The 21,919-nt window shown below is 41.9% G+C and overlaps 1 protein-coding gene across 2 annotated transcripts in view; it reads left to right on the top strand.

Annotated features, from left to right (window-relative positions):
• The window catches only part of ZCWPW2 (zinc finger CW-type and PWWP domain containing 2), a 312,121-nt gene extending 294,946 nt beyond the window's left edge, over positions 1–17,175 (top strand). The window contains exons 12-13 of one of the 2 annotated variants that reach the window (XR_014146701.1): positions 15,456–15,666; positions 15,809–15,896. Coding sequence is in view for 1 of the 2 variants with exons in the window: in XM_081825521.1 (XP_081681647.1) it covers positions 15,809–15,898 (90 nt within the window). In the remaining variant the exon portion in view is untranslated. Of the gene's footprint in view, positions 1–15,455; positions 15,667–15,808; positions 15,942–16,045 lie in introns of those variants that run through there. The other variant, XM_081825521.1, reaches the window with a different exon arrangement.
• Positions 17,176–21,919: the final 4,744 nt, after the last annotated feature.

Genomic DNA, 21,919 nt, shown 5'->3' with positions numbered 1-21,919 from the left:
AAGATACCAAATACAGAACCTAAATATCAAAAAGAAACTAGAAACACATGACAGAAGTTTATGTAAGTAATGTGACCAGACAAAATGACATAAAAAGTAAATAACTAAATAAAAAAATGGGCAAAGTGTATAAACAGGCCATTTATAGAAGAAGGAATGCAAATTGGCAATAACTTATAAAAATATCCCTCACCTCATTTGCAATCTAGATAGCCTAAGTTAAAACTACATTGTAACAAAAATTTTCCACCTTTAGGATTGGCTGCAATGAAAAGCACATATACCATTTACCATATAACTGATGGGACTTTGTTATATGCATACTTTCATATGCTTATGGTCACAGTATAAATTTATACATTAAGGAAACATAATGTCACATTTATGAAAATGAAAAGTACACACACCCAAGAAACCCATTGGGTAACATAGTTCTATAGCAACCACAGCATATCACATTAAGACATCAGTGGACAGGTATATGTTTAACCACTGGTTCTCAAGAAAGAGAGAGGATGAAAGGAGAGGAGGAAGGGAGGGAAGGAAGGAAAGGAAAGGAAGAAAGAAAATCTCTCCTTTGTAGCACCTGCCATTTTCCGTGCTGTAAATACTCCCACCTTGGCCAAGTTCAAGGTACGACTGTGCAGAGTTGGGAAAAGATGCACACAATTGTAGGGGCACACTCGTAAGATGTGTACCAGAACCCAAATTACAGTATTACTATATTCTCTTAACTTTTTCTCCTGTAATCTCTCTGTATTGTTAGACTTGTTAAAAAAAAAAAAGCATTAAATACTTTTGTAGTTTTTGACATTCTTATAAAAATTTTTTAAAAGAGTGCACTTCACTAAGTCTTATACGGGTACCCCATAAAATCTTTCAGTATTTTTAGATCTGATTTATTGAGTTCTGGAGTCTCAAGCTCAGTCAAGTGCTCCATTACTATTTCCTCATCTATTAGACATTGTAAAGAAGTCTGACAGCTCTCTTAATAAAATGAATCTTCAGCACTCCAAGGTTGGCAAAGGAGTGAGAGATAACTTCATTGCTAACCTTGCAGGATCTGTGTGTGATTATATTAAGGGAGTGGTCAGGTTTCCCTTCAATTTTAATGTCACCATAGTACAAGGCAGAGACCATGTTTGTCTTATTCTCCAGAGTTGCCAAAGGGGAGCCCAATTCCTGGCACTAGAGAATTAATAATCAATCAGCTAGTAAATAAACACATTTTTCTCTTTGACACCCTCAGCCCTTTTTGTTTGAAAACTATCCTGATAGAGAAAATAACAGCAAAAGAGTCGTCAAGCTCCTTCTCTGCTGTGAACATTAACTATACTACAGTTAGCCCAACTATCTCTACCCATTTTCCTTTTTGCCTTGAGTTTAAAAGAAAGACTTATGGAAGAAAAAGGTGCTTATGTTTCTTTATATTTTTCTAAAAAATCTTTGCTTTTTTCTCTGCTTTAGCCTTACCCTTTTGTGTGCATCTTTCACATTGCACATTTTTTCTGTCTTCATACTCACCCTTTGAAAATAGAAGCTCGTCAGCAAGCTTTCTCTGAAGCCACTTGGTTAGTGTTATCATTTAGAAATCTATTCCTGTTATGTTTATTTGGATCTTTGTATTATTGGAATTTCTCCTTTTAACAATCTCTTACCTCGTTTGAGCCATCTTCCTTCTTAATTTCTCAAGCAATGATGTCATAGTTCTATTTGCTTTGGACTGATGAGGAAAGAACTTACGGTCTCCCAGCATCCTTAGCCTACTGGATGTGGCTGTCACTAGCTATTGGACTGTCTTCCCCAGTTTTATACCTGTCTTTGTTCCTTACCTCAAAAGCCCTTGCGCTGTAGTATATGGGACAGACATTTCACTGTTTCTTCACAGTTTAATGATGTAGGTCGTGTTTGCCGAATGCCCACTACATGTCTGTGTCAGTGTGCCTATTTTATTATAAGCTCCTAGGAAAAATAAATGTTAAGATGTCTAATATAGTGCAGTTCCTTTGGCCACTTAAATGCTGTATGTATTTGTGTGCCGTGTATGTGTGTAAAGAAAATATTTTATTTACATGTTTTTGAAGGAGAAGATCTGAAATAGGTTGGTATTTAGGTAATTCCAAGTCCTTTAAAAATAGTGTAGTATCTGTGAGCCTTGTGTAAGGGAGCAAATCAGCAGGTATGGAGGGTTATGGAATAAACCTCAGAGTAATGTACAGTGTGACTCTTTAATATCATTGTAGAAAGTAGAAATTTTACAAAGTAAAAATCAACTGTAAGAGTGTTTACAAACATTGTCATGTCTCTAGGCTGCCTGTATTATCCTTTTTGCAAAGGCCATGAAGAGACAAGGAACCAGGAAACAGGGAAAGAGGGAATATTCTGTGTTAAGTAGTCTAGCAGACAGGAGAGATGCATTTTTCTGTTAGTTTCAATGCTAGAGAAATTGAAAACTTACATATGAGGGAAGGCCACATGGAGTCTAGACATAATGCTGGAAGCTAGATGATTTTGAGCAAAGAACCCACCCAACACACACACACACACAGAGACAGAGAGAGAGAGGGGCAAGGAACTCAGGATAGCATGAGACCTAATCAAGTTTGTATTTATGATCATGCTTAGATTGAGTAGTGGCTGATAACGGTGTAAAGTTTGTAAATGTAACGCCTCATTGTACTTAGGTGTTTAAATTTCTTTTGCTATTGCTCTGTGTATTGTTTGACTAAATATAAAGAAAGGTAATTGTTTTAATAAACAGGTCTATTTTGTGGGGGAAAAAAACAAACTTTACCTGAGTGGAATGATGATACTATTTATATCTGTTTTATTCCATGAAACCATTGTTAAGCCACTATACCGCTCAACTGGCAACTGAATATCTGAATTGTATGCAGTGTTTAGGAAGAAATAAATAGCCTCATTCTATAAAGCCATGCCTATAAAATGACAGTAAAACTTCATTGTAATTAGCTCTTACACTCTGATTAGGAACATATAAACCTGCCAAAAATCTTTATCTTGAAATCTGTGGCCTACACATTTCTGTTGTCTGAGCTCAGGGGACAAAACTTCAATCTCCAAGGAATCTGGGATTATTCATTGAGTTACTGTCTGCTTCACTTGCAAAAATGGACATTCTCTTTGTCCCTTGCCAGATTCCCAAGGGGACATGAAGAATGAAGTCTTTAAAGCTCTGCAGAATATATATAAATAATTGTTTTAATTGAACACTCTCCTTGGGCAGACAAATAGGCCCTATGATTTGACAGGTTCCTTTTCATCTCCATTACCTATGATGGAAATGCATAAATCCCGTTCTAACCAGCTCATATGTTAATATCTTCAACAGGATCCTGATAGAGCTGCCAACCTAGATGGATGTGATTTCTAACCAGCTTCACATTCCAGCTGTGTAACAAACTAGAAGGGCAAGGCAGATCCAATTTGGGCTTTTCACTTTGCCAAGCATAGTAATGAATTCATCTCCACTTTCTCCTGTGAGAGCACTGAGAAGAATTTTAAAAGGCTGAAGTGTTTTAAAATGATGACCAGACATGAATTTGAGACATAATTCAATTACACAAGTTATTACGAGGACACCTACTAAGTGCAGGACATTCTACTGGGTGTTCACTAGGGGAAATGTTTCCAAATGCCAACAACACTCAGTCTCTTCTCTCAAGAAATTTAAAATGTAATCAAGGAGATAAAGGGGTACATACTTACTGTTAGTAAAAGCAAACTGTGATGAGCCAGAGCATATTACTAAGGGGAGACTAACTCTGATAGAATCAGGCATAAGTGTTTAGAAAAGATGATTGCAAGCAAGCCTTGAAGAGTATAAAATTTATCACTGTTGTTATTTCTGCAGTTCCAAAGCTAAGGACCTACCTAGACAGAGGTAAAAATGGCTACCCAGCATTGCCATGTTTTGAATGAATGGCCCTTAATGGGTGGGGTCAGTGTCTGACCCCCAGTTAGTATTCATTTGTCTTTAAACAAGTGAGAAACAAGGGAAGCATGAGAGAAGAAGCTGAAGGACAGAACTCTGTGAGAGAAGGACTGAGACTCCCTATGGGTCTTCCAAGAGTGTGGTTAAACGGAGACGCTATGCAAGCTTACCATAGACCTTCTGAATAGACTCATCTCAGCGTGGTGCTCATGGAGCCTGGGTGGGAGCTTGAGAGAGAAGGGGAGATTTTAGAGCCTTAGATCCTAAAGGGAGACAGGATGTGAAGGATAGGTGAAGGAAATGGGAGTGGGATCAATGAGAGAAAATAGGCAATGAACAAATTTTAACAAATGGGGCCCTATTTTCAGGCCTACATTTAAAGGGAACTTCATATTTTAGGAACTGTCAGTTTTGTTGATTCCTTACAAAATTGTCTCTTACCTTGGATTCCAAACATTTTATGCAGTTTGCTTTCATAGAAGATAATGCTGAATTCCTGAGTATTTTACGCCTTGACAGTGTTGATATTCTTTAGCCCTGTTTACCCAAACAGTGCCTTGGGATAATTTTGTTTGTCTACCTAAATAGAATAACATTCTTTTCCTGCAGACATCAAACATATTACTGCTTGTGATCATAAAGGCTGTCGGTTTCAGGACTGTCTTGGGAAAAGAAAAAAATTCTAATTTTATATAATTAATCAGAATGTAGGTCACTTCATACAGTAGGTTTTTTTTTTTTTTTTTTTTTTTACTTTTTTAAGAAACTTAGTTGTTCCTTTGGATTTTACGTAATAAAGTCTGTTTTTTTTTTTTGCCCCTTCTCCCTATGTCAATAAATTAAGACATCGTCATATCAACTTCATCAGTCATTAACAACAACAACAAAAATAACACTAACCTATTGTTTTATATTGACTATATTGATGAAATTAATACAGAGAAAGAACACTTTGCAAGCCAGGAGTTTAGTGGAAACCAGAGCTTCATGGAAAAGTTTGCTGGTCAGGAGTCAGGAAACCTATTTCTTGATTCTGACTTTGCTACATACTTGCAGAGATTGACTAGTGCCTTTCTCTCTGAATCACTGTGTCCATGTTGGTAAAATTTAGGGTTTAAAAGCTTGTTTCATGGTTACAAATAATAATAACAACAACAGACACTATTGAGCCCTTATTCTGTCAGACACCAAGCTAAGCCCTCTGCTTGTACTATCCCACTTAATTCAAATGACATCTCCTTTGAGGTAAAATCATTATTACCTGTATTTTCAGTTGAGGGAATTGAAGGCAAAGTGTATCGTGGTCTAACATACTAGGCATTGCACTGAGTGCTTTTCATGTAGTTTAGCTCGTTCTAATGTGATCCTCACAACAGCCTTACATTCTAGCTCCATTTTAGAAAGAAGGAAATGGAGACTCAGGAAGCAAAGTGATTAGTCCCCCCTCTCCCCAAAAGACCATGGCAGATCCAAGAGAAATACACAGGTTTCCTGACACCGAGGCTGATATTCTTCCACGGTACCCTGTTTACATTGAAACTATTGGAATTCAACTTTTTTCATGTCTATAATTTTTATCTGTCAGAGAAACCTAGGAATTTGGCAACTTATAAGCCAAATCTGGCCCATCAATGTGTCTTCTTTGCCTGCATGGTAATTAAAAAATTTATAGTTGCCAACATTTTAATGCCAGAAAGCTTCCCATAAATAATCTAGATTTCTGGCTTCTTTTGAAAAATGGAAAGATCTGGCCTCCTGAGGCCCTGATCCTTCCATGGCAAATGACCCCTGGAGCTGAATGGTGTGCTGTCAAGTTTCACACAGTGCCCACCCAGCTCTCTTCCTTTGTCTGTGTTTCCTCCAAAGTCTTTGTGTTCATAGGAGTTTGTGACTTCTGGAATAAAGATTTCTGCTTCTCCAAAATTAAGGAATTTGAAGGTTTGTTGGGTAGCACAGCAAGTTGAGGATCCTCCTTGGGTTCTTCTCACGATAGCCATGCCATAGGAGTGAAAGTCATAGTGGTGTGGTTTCTCTTTTGCAGGGCTTTTCCAGACAGAGCATTTCTTCAGCATAAGTGACATTTCAAAAATCAGGACGGCAAGCTGAATTGTAATTGGCTCTGTCACCATTTGGGTTTGATGCTGGCACCTCCTGTGTTTGCCCTGGTTGAATAATCTGTTTGCATCTGAGTAGACCACACACAGACAAATGTGAACTCTGTTTATATTGAACTTGGTTCCTCTGGGTCACAGCTTTGGAACAATTGATAGGTTGGAAATTTACTGGTATAGATGTGGGTGCAAAAACTCACTTAAACCCATTTTGGAAGCTGACCTAAATAACCTTTGAGCTACAGTGAAAGGGACATTCTCATTGATAGCTCCAGTGGATTAGAGCAAATGCAATGAACACCATGTCTGAATATGAGATGTTCAATGTAATCAAGACATTTAGTGTTCACATTTTATAGATGAGACAGTTGAAACCCAGAGTTGTCTAATGTTACATTGGTTGGGGAAGTACCTATTATATATCCTCAGCACCTCTCAGTGATGAGCAGAATTCCCTCTTATTTCCTGGATCTCTCTCAGGCAAGTCAACAAGCTCCATTTCTAGAGTTCTTGAGGAAAGACAAATGTACCCATTCAGTCCCCATTTCCTGTGAGCAGCAGTCCACAAAGGACCAAGAGGGAAGGGATTAAGTTTAGGAGACTGAAAACTCCTAGGTCTGCTCTGGGACCAACTGTAGGGACTTCCTAGGGCCTCTTCCCCATTGTGACAATCTGGCAGAATCTTTGCAGTACCGATCTCAGTGACCTGTATATGTAGATTTTTTTGGCATTTAAGATCTTGTTCCTAGCCTCCATCTTCAACCAGTGAGTTAGAGGTAGGAGTGAGTCAGGAGTAAATGAGGAAAAGACTGGAAGCCCTCTAGGAGGAGACTCATTGGCACCATCTTTATCCGGGACACTTCTCTGAGACCTACCCTTGGAAGCCTGTGGTTGCCTAATCCAAGTTGGGCAGCTACAAGGAATCTCCTATTACAGTGAGTACCAGAATTTCTTAATAGAAAAGATAGGAACTTTAACTCAATCTCCAGCACTGTGCTAGGCAGTATGAGACTTACAAAAGGAACATGTGTGAAAAACAGCTTCAGCCTTCAGGGAGTTCATACTGCAGGTCAAGGGCATGCATAAAGATGTTCAGAAAGGAGCTTCTAGTCTTCTTTGATGCACTGACCAATCAACGTCATAAAAACACTTCATGATAAATAATCCCTTGTCCATTCCGGATTCATAACACCCGGAAACTGTCAAGGACAGATGTAATTTTGGGGTAAAGGAAAGGAATTGCTATAAAACTAAGGTGGGAAAATGTTAAACTGCAGTAGACTACAGTAGAGACTAGGTGGGATCAGAATTGACTTCAAATAAGCCACCCTTTAATATTCAGATACATCAGGCATTAATAAGGCTACCGTGGGGTCATGTTTAATATTATAACTTGCCTCAGGTTACATAGCCAGTGAATGAATGCAAAGTTGAGCACAATTTGGGAAAGTATGGAATATTTTTAACGTGACTCCTAAGGAAGTGCTGAAGTATTCCTTCTGTGTGGGTAAAATCTTTGGCAATCTGTGATATCATTTTCATGCTGTAATGGCACTCGTGCATGCAAGGAACCCAAGGAGTCAATAAGCCTAATGGAAATGTGTTTCCTTTTTCCCTTCTGCCATGACTCTCTTTCAGTAGACTTGGAGCTTTGAAGGTGACTGTAATTAAGCATTCATTCCATTGGCATTGTACTTCTCACCTGTGAGAAAATGGAGTAGTGTGTTTTTCCCATAAATAATGTGCAAAATTCATCTGAATGGACCAGATCATCTAGAATTTCACTCTGAGACTTGATAGCTCTGGCGGTTGTATCTATGTATCATGTAAATGATTGTTTCCTGAGTGATTTTATCTGGATGACAGTTCATTTCTGTGTAGATAGGGGCAGAAGTTAGAGGGAGATCATTAAAGTACATTGTGTGTACCTTTGTATTTGGTGCTTAGAAGTCTCTAGTTGTCATTGTGCTTCCTTTCCATGCCCTTCTTGATTCTGACTTCTTCTCCGGCCGTTACGACAGCAATTTATTATTCTGTTTGCAGTTCATTTCTGGATGAATTACCTATTCCTCTCTCCACTTGTCACTGTGTCTTCTTCAAGGTCCCATGTGGTGGGGGGTGGGGTGAGCAAACCAGTCTAGGCTGTGTAAAGGGCTGGACTTTCTATTCAAATTAGGATTATTTTGAGAAAGCTGCTGTAGAATTAAGTTTCCTCAATCAGCAGGACTTATGTAAAGCCATATGTTGGTGTGATTTCCTCAGATAAAGCCTTAGAAATGTTCTTTTACAATCCCTAACTGGTAGACAGCTGCTGTGGGTGGGCCTGTGCTGTGGACCAGGAGCTGTGGCCAAGCCTCTGAGGTGCTGAGCGCATGAGGTTTCCAGTGGCCATTCACTCTTGAGGCACTAGACTCAACCAGGAAGGATTGAAAGGATTTTATAAGGAAATCTCTCAGCAGCCAAGTTGGGGATATGGAGTGATCTGTTTAATCAATACCTTATTTGGATTGTTAGTTGTAAAAGGCTTAGAAAATAATGCAACAGAATACTCAGTTCTGAAATAACACTGAGTGTCATTTCACCTTTCTTTGATTCCGAAGGTCCTTTAGAATCCTTGTATCCTGAGAGAGCCAGTTAATAAAGATTTGAGGTCTAGGATGTCTGATAAACCATACTTTATTCCAGTTGGGAAAGTAAATATGTAAGTGGAAAGGGCATAAAGGCCTCCTGACCCAGGAGGGGGATGAGAGCCCAAAGCAAAGGTAGGGGTGTTTGTAGTTAGGGGTGCTTGTTTTTATTACTGTGTGCCTCTGCTAATTGTCCCCTAAACCTTCACTTCTGGAGCATAAGATGGGTAAAGATAGGGCTTCCTTTTTATCTGTTTTGGTCCCTTACCTATTAGTACCCAGTTCTGTGATGCATTTTGAGGTGCTTAATCAGAAGGCTACTGATTTTCAGCAAAGGCCCAGAATTTTCAGGAAAGATCTCCTGGGGATGGACTTGACATTGCTCTGTCTTGCTCATCTAGCTCACTTTGTCTCTGACCGGACTCTCACTCAAAAACAGGCTAAGAGAGCACATCTGATGATGCAGCATCTCCTGTTCTGTGTGGCTAAAGGGCTGAACATGTGCCACAGGACTCTGGTGTCCTGACTTGGTGCCCTGTCTCAGTGCCAGCTTCCAATCTGGGTTTCCAGGCTCATCCTTCAAAGGGTTGAAAATAGCATCACAGTTTCCTTCTCTTAGGAGCTTTCTCACCTTTGACAAGCCCCTGGGACAAACGGACCTGACCTCTGTGGCTTCTTGTCTGTCAGCCCTGATTGAATATTCACTCTGCGGAGCATCATGCCAGGCATTGTGGAAAATTATAGAAGAAGGAGGTGATGCACTCCTGGCCTTTGAATGTCTTATCAACTTACAGGAGAGACAGAACCAGCACAAAGCAAAATACATGAAAATTCAAATGCCAGCCAGACACATATTGTTCATTATTTATAAATCCAATTAAAGTAGCCTAGGAACACGTATTTATGTTCATGTATCAATATGTACATAAAATTAAAGCATTTGCTGAAATGCCTTGAAGTAACTGGAATTGGAAAAAGGTAGTTTTCTTCTGCCTAAGTTTGGTTCTCCAGGAAAGACCCTGAGACAAAGATTTAGAGCAAGTAGTTTATTTGAGAAGTTTCAGAAACACCACCAAGAGGAAAGGGAAAGGAAGATAAGAGATAGAAAGGCAGCCAAGAAAGGGTGTGTTCCTGAGCCAGCTGCAGATGATGATGGACACTTATGCTCAAGCGTATGGGGAGATAATGGGGAACAGCTAAGAACATGCACCTCATCAGTATCCCCTGGACTGTATCAGCCTCGGGTTGAGGACTCCTCTCAGGATGGGTTATCCATATATTCCTGGCCTGCCAGGCCCAGACAGATAGTTTTTTTGGGAAAACTCTCATGCAAAGAGATGCAGCTAATGGCAGTTGGAGGTTGGCCTTGGAAAGACCTGAGGGATAAGAGCGGAATATTGACAGCCTCTGCTGCATTTACAGGTATTAATGGGAACAATGGCTTGGAAAGGAGAGGAGAGAGAGGTTTTGAACATTGAGGAAACCACTGTCTATGAAGGCCCGGGTTAACAGTGGGTGACACTGAAGCCAGAACCCATAGGCTTTCTCATGTGAGTTCCTCGAAGGAGTGTGGTTCAAGTGACACAGGGAAACAAAACAAAAAAAAAAGTGACACAGGGAAGAAGGTACCAGCTGAAGCATACTGAAGATGGAAAGTGGTTTGGAGTCTGAAGATCCAGGTTGTGATGGCCGCTCCGAGTTTGGATGCCCGGTGTTCTAGTAGGCATATGTTGGCTGCAGATCATGTTGGGGCTAGCCACACTGTGGATGATAGACAGTCACTGTATCTGTGGCATGAAGACCTGATTCATCCACAGGGATCAATGCAGAAGAATGAAAGCTGCCTGTGAGTGGAGGTGCTGTGAGTCAACATGGGCTTCTTCAGCTCACCTAGGTTGAAAAGGCAGGTGGTGACCAACAAGCAGTGGGGATTTTATCCCAGGTCTCCTGCCATATTTATAAAGGATAAGACTGACAGCATTGTTGGGGAAGTGGGGAAAGGGGTGGTCATGGTCAGTACCTCTAAAGTGGTTCTAATATAGTCTCCTCTTATATTGCATTGCATTGCATTGCATTGTATTGCATTGCATTGTGTTGTGTGTACGTACCTTCTCTGAAGAGCTGGCAGATGGGGGCAGTTAAGCTTGTCAAAGGCTGCAGCATTGCAGAGGGCTCTGGTTCATCTGACATAGTTAGTTGTTGATGTATTGCTACAGAAGGTCTGCACCCTAGGCTTTAGCCAATGCCCCTGCCAGGACTCCCATGTGTTGATCTTTGTTAATAGAAATGTCCATGTGTTTTACCTGATTTTTAGCTGCCCTGGCAGATGTGCCCAGGAATGAGCTCCCAGAGATTGCGCCTCAGGGGTTAATTACTCTCTGATATATCAAATTATATGATTTGATGTGCTCTATTCCTTTTTTTCTACTCTGTACTGACACGCTAGGCAGAGAGGCTCTAGAATAGAAATGCCAGGATATGTTAATAATTTATTGATAGCTTTTATGTGGGGGAAAACCCCCTGTAAGACATGTTCATATATTCTTATATACACAGTAACATAGCTTGTCCATGGAAGAGGGAGAGGAAGAGTGTATCAGGTTGGATCTTGTCAGGAGACAGAAGCTAAACAAGTTACTTTAACAGAAGGAAATACTATGAAGACTTGTATGGGAGGGAAAAAGTTTTCCTCAACTCCTTCAGGGTCCCTGCTTCTGCCTGAAAAGCAAACTGACAAGGACAGATTAACAGGAGAAAAACATATTTATGTAGTAGAAATGTTACGTGACATGGAGCCCTCCCAAGGAAACGAAGACCCGCCGCACTGGTTAGAGCTGCGAGTTTCTCAGCGAGGCAGGATGGAGAGCGGGCCATTGTGGGGGAGTGTGATAGGTCAAGGACTAGGAGGTAAGCACAGTAACCTGGTGGAAACTTAGCAGGGCCCTTGGTTAGGATTCCTCTAGGTGTCCCTTTGTCTTTAGAGATGAGGACGCTCCTTTCCTCCCAGTATTGAGAGGCCACCTCTCCCAGGAGCGCTTTGTGACCTGTTTCAGGGAAGAAGAGTGAGAGGGGGCAGAGGACATAGTGACCTTACTGCTTCTGCTGTTTCCTTAGACTCCAGTTTAAAATATTCAGGAGGCCAAGGTGGCACCTTTTGGATGGCATTTCTTGAGCCTCATCACTTGTCAACAAGGTGTTGGACAATCCAAGAGGTGCAAAGGGACACTGAGCTTCACAGAGGTCATACGCTGCAGGAAGCAGCTGTACCTCGAGGGCTGGGGGAGCCAAGAGAAGAAGTTAGGATAATGAAAACTTAAATACTTGGATGATGGGCCTTGCAGAGGGGGAACCCAGACTTCCAAGGAGGGGACACTGGACAGCTAGCTGGGCTGGGAATACAGAGAAACTGCAAAGTGGAAGCAGGTGCTCTGACTGGATCCAGTTGCTGTTGGCAGGGTGGAGTCATGTGACTTGCTGGAGTCACGTGACAGAATAGGAATCCTGGAAGGAGCCAGCGCGGGCCCCCCCCCAACCCAGGAGGGAGCCTGTGGCCCAGGAGAGATGTGCTTTGCAGGGTCCCAGCCCCAGCACTATGAAGCAGGGTGGGTTTAGAGGTGAAACACAGTTAGTTAAAAACTAACACAGAGAGAGAACATAAACGTGTGTATACACACAAAAGAGAAAGAACAAGAGAGAAAGGGAGAGAGTTCATGCACATTTGAGTATGAACTGAATGAGAACAAGAATGTAGCCAACCTGGGATAAGGAGTGTTGCTACTTGGCTGTAGAAATAATCATAATAATAGCCTGCACAGAAGAACTTGGTGCAGGGAAGAATAACATTAAGGACCCTTATTTAGCATGGGGTGGGGTGGTGATTAAGTTCTAAAGTCAGGGCATTAGGGGAAAATCACATATAAACACTAGAATCACACACTAAGACTCTGAGAGCCTGTTGAAGTGAGAAAGCATTTGTATCGCTCATCTTGTGCTTGGTCTGTGACATACATGTGCATCCTGAGTGGAATGCAGGTGGAAAACCTCTCCCCTGTCCCACTGATATTATTACTTTCTTCTGCTCTCTCGCCGAGCATGGAGAGAGGCATTCTTCTAAGTTATGAGTATGTGTGCTACAGCTTCCCCTTAAATTATACCAGGTATGTGCTAAGCACTGTCTCTCATATGCTGTTTTATGTGATGATCACATTGACCCTAGAAATGCTATTATTAGGCCTCCTTAACCAAAAAGAGATCAGATGCACAGGAAGGTTGACTCATGTGCTGTGGGCACAGCCAGTGAATGAAAGAACCTGCATTTCCAACTCAAGTGTATCTTGCTCCAATCCTATGCTCTATAATTAGCATAGTCCTGCTCCCCCCCTCTGAAGGTTCTGCCCTGACTTTATGTCTAGGGCAAATCATGTCATCTCTAACATCAAACTGAGGGGCCTCTGCAAGGTCTTTAAGGAACAGTGTCCAATATGACAGCCACTGGACATGTGTGCTATTTATATTTAAATTAAGTAGAATTAAGTAAAATTTAAAAGTCAGTTCCTCATTGACATGTGAATCAGTTCCTCAAGTAGACCCATTCTCAGGAGCTACTTATGGCTAATGACTACCATCTTAGCACAGAACATTTCCATCCTCACAGAAAGTTCTGGAGTACATCCACAGTGAGTGAGAGCTTGATTCTCCACCTAGTTAACAAACCCAGCTCTGTATCTGACTGGTTGTGCATCCATGGGCAAGTTCCTTAACCTCTCTGTGCCTCAGTTGCCACATCTATAAAATAGAAATAGTCAAGGCAGCTCCTCACCGGGTTCAGATGAGATTTAAATAAGACACTATTTGTAAAGTTCTTAGGATGGTACCTCACACATCATGGATTCTCAATACATGTTACCTAAAAGGGGAAAACGTCTCTTAGCTCTAACATTACGTGATTTTCTAAAAATTCCACTGTCACTATTTACCTTCTGACATTTTTTTTGAGGAAGAGAGGAAGAAGTTTGAAGCAGGGGAAGGAGTATCTTGATAATTGATATTTGGAGTGCTTCATGGGGTCAGGGAATCCTACAATAACTCATAAAATTATTCTATGTAATATTCATTACTATAATTCTTACCGTGTACCATGTTTTGATCTAAGAACTTAACACATACTCCCTCACTGAATCCTCCAAACAGGCTTATGTTCTACTTTTTCCATATCATCATTTTCAGTACCCTCCACATTTTACCACTTTTCTGGGTAAGTCCTGCAGGAGTAGGGAGGAAAGAATAAGATTCTACCAGGGGTGCCTGGGTGGGCTCAGTCATTAAGCGTCTGCCTTCGGCTCAGGTCATGGTCCCAGGGTCCTGGAATCGAGCCCCGCATCGGGCTCCCTGCTCCGCGGGAAGCCTCCTTCTCCCTCTCCCACTCCCCCTGCTTGTGTTCCCTCTCTCGCTGTGTCTCTCTGTCAAATAAATAAAATCTTTAAAAAAAAAAAAAAAGAATAAGATTCTACCCTTATAAAGAGAGTAGAGAAACCAATAACTGTCAAGGGTATATCTCAGGCTAGATATTTTGTGTGTTTATCTAATTTAATGCAACAACCCTGATATTTTCCTTATTTTATAGATGTGGAAATAAGCCAAAGAGGTGGTTAAAATTAGCCCAGCATCACACCGCTAGTTCAGAGTAAAAACTGGGAATCTAATGTAGGCCTAATTTCAAATCCCACATATTTTTCATGGCATCTTGATGTATATTAATAGGGAAGATAATATTTTTGCATGTTCAAGTATAATACAAGGAAGAAATAAAAGAATATAGGTAAATTGCCATAGGAATTAAGAGGAAGAGGGATTACTCCTAGTCAAGAGGTCGTGAGTCTTCCTTGAAGAGGTAGCATCTGAAATGGAGCTTGAAAGTTGGTAATATGTTGGCAGGTGGTATCGGGGGCAGAAAATTCCAGGCAGATGGAGGAGCACAAGGACAGACTCTGGCAGGATGAGAATACCATGAATAGTTTGCAGAAGGGGCCAAGGATGGGGTTCTGCCTGGGTGGGAAGGGCTCTTTTGTCACTGACATTCTTAGAATCGCCAGTGCATGGTCATAGTAAAAAGTAGAGTAACTCTTAATTTTATTATTGATTTTAAATCCCCTACAGACAGTGTGCCCTCTTTATAATGTGTGGCCAGGACAGACCACTCCCACCGGCCCCTACTGTTCAGTATAACACTGGTAATTGGGTGTGTTTGGATAAGTTCCTCTTTCTCTGCCTTTCGTGGTAGCACTGCAAGTTCCTATGATTCTCAGCCTGTATTCCTCAGTGGTGTGCAGCCTACCCCATGTTCCAGGGAGATAGGTTCTACGAAGGACAGAGGGCTAGCCCTGGACTTCCCATGAGTTTTGGGAAAGGGGGGTGTCACAAGTGGAACCAGGTGTCTGGCACACTTCAGGTCTGGAGTTCTCCTGACCCAGGCATAGAAACTTTCTTCAGGATCTGGATGATGCTTTAGAGTCAATGAGCAAGGCTAGATTGAACCAAAGGGCATGGACCATGGGCCTGGAGGAATCTTCTTAGAGATTTATCAGTGGGTGGGGAGTTGAGAGTTTGAAGTTGAAGACTGAAATCACTAAAGAGAAGCCCAGGTGGTTGTTGATACCCCTCCTACCCCAACCCCCTGCCCTTTCCCCGACCACCACCCAGGGGCAAAGGAAGATGGAGGACCTCCTGCTAATTTTCAACTGCACTTTGCTCTCTGTTATGTAGTATTTCAGTGACAGGATCCACTCAGGAGAGTTGGGGCAAAGCTGGCTGAGGTTCTCAAGGAGCTGAGTTTTGAGTTCAGGTGCCTACGTGGCAGTGGAATGATGCTTCCTGACCTTTCAGACCTTTGAGACCGCTGCGCGGTCTAAGACTTCACCTGGAGCCTCCTGTCCAGGATGTGACCACCTAGGGGAATTCCAGGGAAAGGTGGCAGGTAGAGTATCCTTTCTGAGTTTTATTCTCTCTCGTCCTCCCTTCTCTTCTTTCCATGTGTCTGTTACTCTGTTGTGTCTCCTTCTCCTCAAGATTCATAGATCAGTGATGCAGGGGTATTTATTTTATGTTCTTGTCAACAGAGATATCATGGACTGAAATGTGATGGGTACCCCAATGAGCTCACTACAAGATCTCAAAGATTCCAAGCCACTGGCTGCTCCCAAGCATAAAGCCACCCTTCTGGAGAGGCGGCAGGAAGGAAGCCTGGAGGAGGTGAGGAAACATCACTCTTCCCTCTGCCCTTGACTCCATCGGCCTTTAGCTGCAGATGGTTGGGCCCAGGCCTGATGGGCTGTTTCCCATGTGTCCTTCCACAGGCTCCACTTTTGGCCAGAGGACAGACCACCTTCTCAGGTCTCTGGGGGAACTGCTGAAGGACAGTGAGGGAGATGTTGCTGGTCCCCAGGACAGAAACACAGCAGCTGGAACCAAGAAGCACCTGGAGTGGGACTCAAGCCCAGCACCCCTTCATACTGAAGCTCTTTGAGCTGCATGTGGTTCCTGATTGGACTGTTTTTGCTTTGCCACCACCTGCATAACACTGTTCTGGATGCTTTTGAATTATTGGCTTTCTTTCCTTTTTTCCCCCCTCTGTCTTTTCTTTTTTCTTCTCTTGGCCCTGTGAATTGTAAGAAGAATTGCTTTAGAAAGTATAATTCTGTTGCTGAAATTAGCCTTGTTTATGAACAAATTCTGTCCCTAAGGATTTTCTGAATTGCAATCCCAGGTTACCTTGTAAATGGGGCTGCATGATTTGATTTGTGTAGTACTGATCCTTAGATTAAAAATACATTTTCTTTCTTTCTTTTCTTTCTTTCTTTCTTTCTTTCTTTCTTTCTTTCTTTCTTTCTTTCTTTCTTTCTTTCTTCCTTTCTTCCTTTCTTCCTTTCTTTCCTTTCTTTCCTTTCTTTCCTTTCTTTCCTTTCTTTCCTTCCTCTCTTTCTTTTTTTTCTTTTTCAAGTTTTGGATCCAGGTAATGGCCCGAGTCACATTTGCTTAGCTACTGAAGTGATCTCAATGTGGTATCGCTTGGAGTTGAAATATAATCAAACATATATTATACCTGGGGCTCTTGCACGCTATTTGATATATATGTTACACTACAAAGAAACACAAACCTTGCAGGTTGAAATTTAATTCCTATCTGATCCTGCAGTTAGAATGGTGGAGAAATTATAAATATCAAAAGCAGCTTCAAGCACCCTGAATGAAAGCTAAGCAACAATAAGTGGACAGTGCCATTTTCCAAGGCAAAGCAGGAATTGGAGATCAGCTGACCTCGTCAACAGGGTTGCTCAGGTCTGTCTGTGGATCTGCTCAGTTTGGAGGAATCCGAGAGCAAGGCCTGCTTCTGTGTTTGGGTTTACGGAAATTGTGTGTCTCTGGCTGAATGCTCTGTAACTGTGCCTGCCTTGCAATAAAACACCTTTGGTTGACTCAGCAACAAGGTCTCTGTCAATTTCCTGCACCACTGTGTCCTCAGTGCTTTGTCCGAAAGTCCAGGGTAGACCTTTGAGTGGTTGACCTGTCGGAGATCGCAGCCGGACGCAGCTTTACTGCTCTTTCAGGAGTGTCTCCAGAGCCATCTCTTGTCTCCACGCAGGGTCCGTGTGTGTGTGGTCAACTTCCCTTCCTCATATTATGGTCAGCTCTAGACCTCTCTAGTTATGGTGTAGCCCAGGTAGGCCAGGGTGCTGCCATCTCATTCTGGAGCCCCCATGTATTTCTCTGAGACTCTAGAACAAGCTGCATACTCTTAGAACTTCAGTTTCCTCACACACAACATGGGAATAACGATCCTTCCTGTAGTTATGGTCGTAAGTGCCTGTAGAAGGACATCACACGGATGACACCATACACATTGTAAACATACTGGGATGTGGCGGCATTCCATAAATGGTGATCCTTCTGTTTGTTAGCAAAGAATTGAAAGAACACTCTAAGTCCTTATGGCTGACTACATAGTTGACTAAGAACCCAGTAGCCTTTGAGTAGCATCTTAGGCCTCCTTGCTTTAAAGCCATTAGCAAGAAAGGTGAAGATTCATGGGACAGAAGTCAGGAGAAGACAATCTGCAGCTCACTACCTTGACCATGTAGCCAAATACCTTGATTCCTCCCTCGGGGCAATATGGCAGCTGTTACCTCCTTCACAGAGACAACACTTTTGCTTTTATAGAAAGTGAAATCTACCAGGCACATAGATGTAGGAGAGACCATCTCTCCCACTTGTTTGCAACATTAGGCCCATACCATCTGAGGGCAGGCGAGTCTCTCTAGATACTAACAGAGAGGTCTTCACCATGGGGGAAGAATTCGACCCATCTCAGGCCTCATCAGACCGTGTCTGCCACATCAGTAGAAAGCACTTTTTGAAACCTGCCCCCTGCAGTCTCCAGCACCACACCTGAGATTTCTGGATGACCAACATGTGAAGCAAAGTCAAGAGCTAAGATCATTCATTTCATGTAGGGTGGCAAATAAAGTCGCTCTTCTCTGGTTACTATGGTGTGTGTTATAGTCCCACAGATAGCCCTGGACTTCAAACCATGCAGAATAGAAAGAGCATTTTCTACTTTCTACCTTGGAGTCATTAAAACAATAATAGTAACAACACAAAAGCAGGTAACAATTACTAAGTATTTACTTTATACTGGGCACTGGGCGCAAAGCACTTTGCAAGTTGTGGCTCATTTAATCATCACAACAACCGTAGGTACTCTGAACTCCCATGATCTGGATGAGAAACAGGCATGAAATTGCTGCGTAAGTGGGCCAAGCTCCCCATTTGGTGAGGATCATAGCTGTAAATCACCAGGTCTGCCTAACTCCAAAACTTGGGTTCTTTACCATTTTGGTCAGCTGCTTCCTCACCTTGGACCCAGTGCCTGTCTGCTTTCTTGGCTTCTTACTGTGAACCTTACCTTTGGAACTGCATCGTCCTTATTTATAACTTGGGGCTATTAATTATCAACTTTCCTACCTGCTTCCCACAGTTACTCTCTAAGCTCTTGGCAAATGTATGTCAACTAATTGTAAATCGATATGAAAAGTAAAGGTGTTCTTCTGGATGGGGTCCAGGTTGAACCTACCTTATGCTGAATTCTATTTCTATTTAGTATTCAGGTTTTGGTGCATCTTATCCAGAGGAGATCCTAATGGATGTCAATGTTGAGTCCAAGAACTTTCTCAAGGGTAAATGAGAGAGCACCATGTACAGGGAAAATATTAGATTCTTGAACAAAGCGATGCTGATTCTAACCTTAGTTCCTAAAGCTGTATCGAAGGACATCATTTATGTCAGACAGAAACAACCTCTTCCCAGTTTGCTCCAACAGCTCATCCAGAAGGTGGTGTTACTGTGTATCTGTTCAAAGGACAGAAGATGGTGTTATTGACCACTGGACTTTAAAGCGTTTTACATATTTGTAGGCAGATTGTAGCAGATGCAGTTGGTACCTTGTCCATGTTTCTGAGGGCTTTCTCTGGCTGTGGGGCCTGGTGATCCAGGCCAGAAGTGCTGGGGTGTTCATTCTTCTCCCCACTGAGACTAGCCTCAACCCCACTGAAGAGAGTTGGTATATAAATGATCCAGCTCCTCACCCTTGGGTGGGCCAACTGAGGCCTGGTCTGCCCTGGCTCTGAGCTCCCCAGTGAGGTGACACTCCTCTTGTCCATGGCGGGAACTAGTTTGTTAACCCACTTTTGTTGTCTGCCTTTCCTTCCTGTGTCATTCCCTTGCTTCTCAACCCATGTTTCCTAGAATCACTTTCCCAGTAAGGAGTTAATCTGCTCACAAATTCCTGTTTTAGGGTCTGCTTCTGTGGGAGCCCAAGTGAATTCAAAATTCAGGTGCTGGTCAATTATAGAAATAATAACGTCCCAGAGAAAATATAGCAGTATCATTGGAGACTAAACCGTTTCTCCACTTGTCCTTCTACTGATACCTCTGCTGTGTTAGGAACTGGAAAGGAGCCTTTATAAATCTGAGACCCACTTGCCAAAGAAGTTTCCTTCCTGTGAAAACAGGCACCTTCACAGGTTACAAGATACTTTTCCTTTAAATGGAAGACTCAACTAACATATGAGACCAGGCAAGAGTCACCTGATGGCAAATCAAATTACAGTCACCGGCTAGAACAAGTAATTAAATATAAGGGGGTAATGGGAAAAGGAGGGAGTCACAATCCCAGAGCCCCCCTTTCACCTCTCAAGGACTCCCATTTGCCTTTGAATCACTTCTGCTTCAATTAACATTGATTGAGCCTGCCTAAAGTGCCTGGCTCTTGTCAAATCCCATTACACGGGCTCCAAGACACTCTGTCCGCAAGCCTTTGTTGTTCTGGGACATTTTTGTGGGAATATTGAATATTGTGTGGAGTAGCTAACGCATTGATCAGGACTATTAGACAAGAGGTTTGCTTTTTCTGGCTTGGCAGTTTTGTAAACGAGATTTCATCTTTGCCATTATCATTATCAACTCAAGCCAATTCTCTAAGTTTAAGTTATGATGCTCTAAAAAGCATGTCAGACTGACCTACTGTAGCTTTTAAAGACAAACGTTGAAAATGTCAATCCTGTAAAGTAAGAGATGTACCTGTATCTTTGTTAGAGGAATCACACACCTGCTTTATGTATTTTTATTGTTGGGAGGAGGACGTGTGAAGAAAAACGTTTCTTCTCTGGGGTTCCCAGTAAAGATTTTGATGTTTATTTTATCAGAGATGTAAATGGAACCACAGTATCTATCAGAGTCTGCCTTACCTCTTTTCTTGTCAGTCTTTGCTAAGGTCTTGGAGGGTGGGGCTGTGTTTTATGCAAGATTAGGACAAGAACTCTATTAAGAAAAAATCAGGGAATAACATCATTCCTAAAATGACCAAGGCTCTTTTATGTAGGGAAAACATTTATTGCTATTGGTACCTTTTTAATTACCCACATTTTAAATCTCATTAATTATTAATTTTTTCCTAAACATTCAAATGCTACTTTTGCCACAAATAAAACATACTTTATGAATCATATCATCTTAAATATTTAAATGCTGATTAGAAACTTAGACAAATTCTCCTAAATGTTTCAGTAGAACCTCTACCATTTCCATTTAAAAGCTTCACAAACTTTTAAAAGCAAACAGCACACACGCGCATGCACACACACACGCACACACAGAGTAATCACCATGGGATTCAAAATATATTATACCTTCACTTAAGTGATTAAGAATTATGTAAACTATGGGCGCCTGGGTGGCTCAGTTGGTTAAGCGACTGCCTTTGGCTCAGGTCATGGTTCCGGAGTCCTGAAATGGAGTCCCATATCAGGCTCCCGGCTCAGCGGGGAGCCTGCTTCTCCCTCGACCCTCTCCCCTCTCATGCTGTTTCTCACTCTCTCTCTCTCAAATAAATAAATAAATAAAATCTTTAAAAAAAAGAATTATTTATACTATGGATTTGATTTATGTCTTCATTATTTATAAACTTGTTTTATCCCTTCCCTGTTTTTTTTTTTTATGCTTATCAGTGTTTATATTTTCCTAGAATTATAGTAATCTTGCCAGACTTGAAAGAAAAAGAATGCGGTCTTAAACTAGCTGAGTTTTCAGCTAGTTTCAGCTAGTTATCAACCACTTGATTTTTGGTTGGCATATAGGATCTTAGTGGATCTCTTCAAAAAGGTTTCCGTCCTGGACTGGTATTTTCTGGCCTGAGTTTTTTCTTAGAGTCAAAGTTCAGTTGCTATGTCAGCCCTTGAAAGCCCTTGTCTTGTAATGGCAACAAGGACCACCCTCTGTGAGCTTCCATGTTCATCAGATCTTAGTGCAAGACAGTGAGCCTTTACTTCATCATGCCTTGTTTTCTCAGTATTTTGATAACAAAATATCCAGCAACTTATTCATCTAGGGGATGGAAAGAGGGGTCTGGACAGCAGATTTTCTTCTTTTTTAAAAGATTTTATTTATTATTTTGACAAGAGAGACGCGAGAGAGGGAACACAAGCAGGGGGAGTGGGAGAGGGAGAAGCAGGCTTCCCGCCGAGCAGGGAGCCCGATGCGGGGCTTGATCCCAGGACCCTGGGATCATGAACTGAGCCAAGGGCAGACGCTTAACGACTGAGCCACCCAGGTGCCCCCAGATTTTCTTCTTGATCGCTACCTCATGCATCTGCCTCCAACACAAAACTGACTGTTAT

Source organism: Leptonychotes weddellii, chromosome 1, assembly GCF_054177405.1.
Source record: "Leptonychotes weddellii isolate Sample4059 chromosome 1, ASM5417740v2, whole genome shotgun sequence".
Taxonomy (NCBI): domain Eukaryota; kingdom Metazoa; phylum Chordata; class Mammalia; order Carnivora; family Phocidae; genus Leptonychotes; species Leptonychotes weddellii.
Note: the sequence above shows the minus strand (reverse complement) of the source record. Positions and strands in the feature narration are given on the sequence as shown.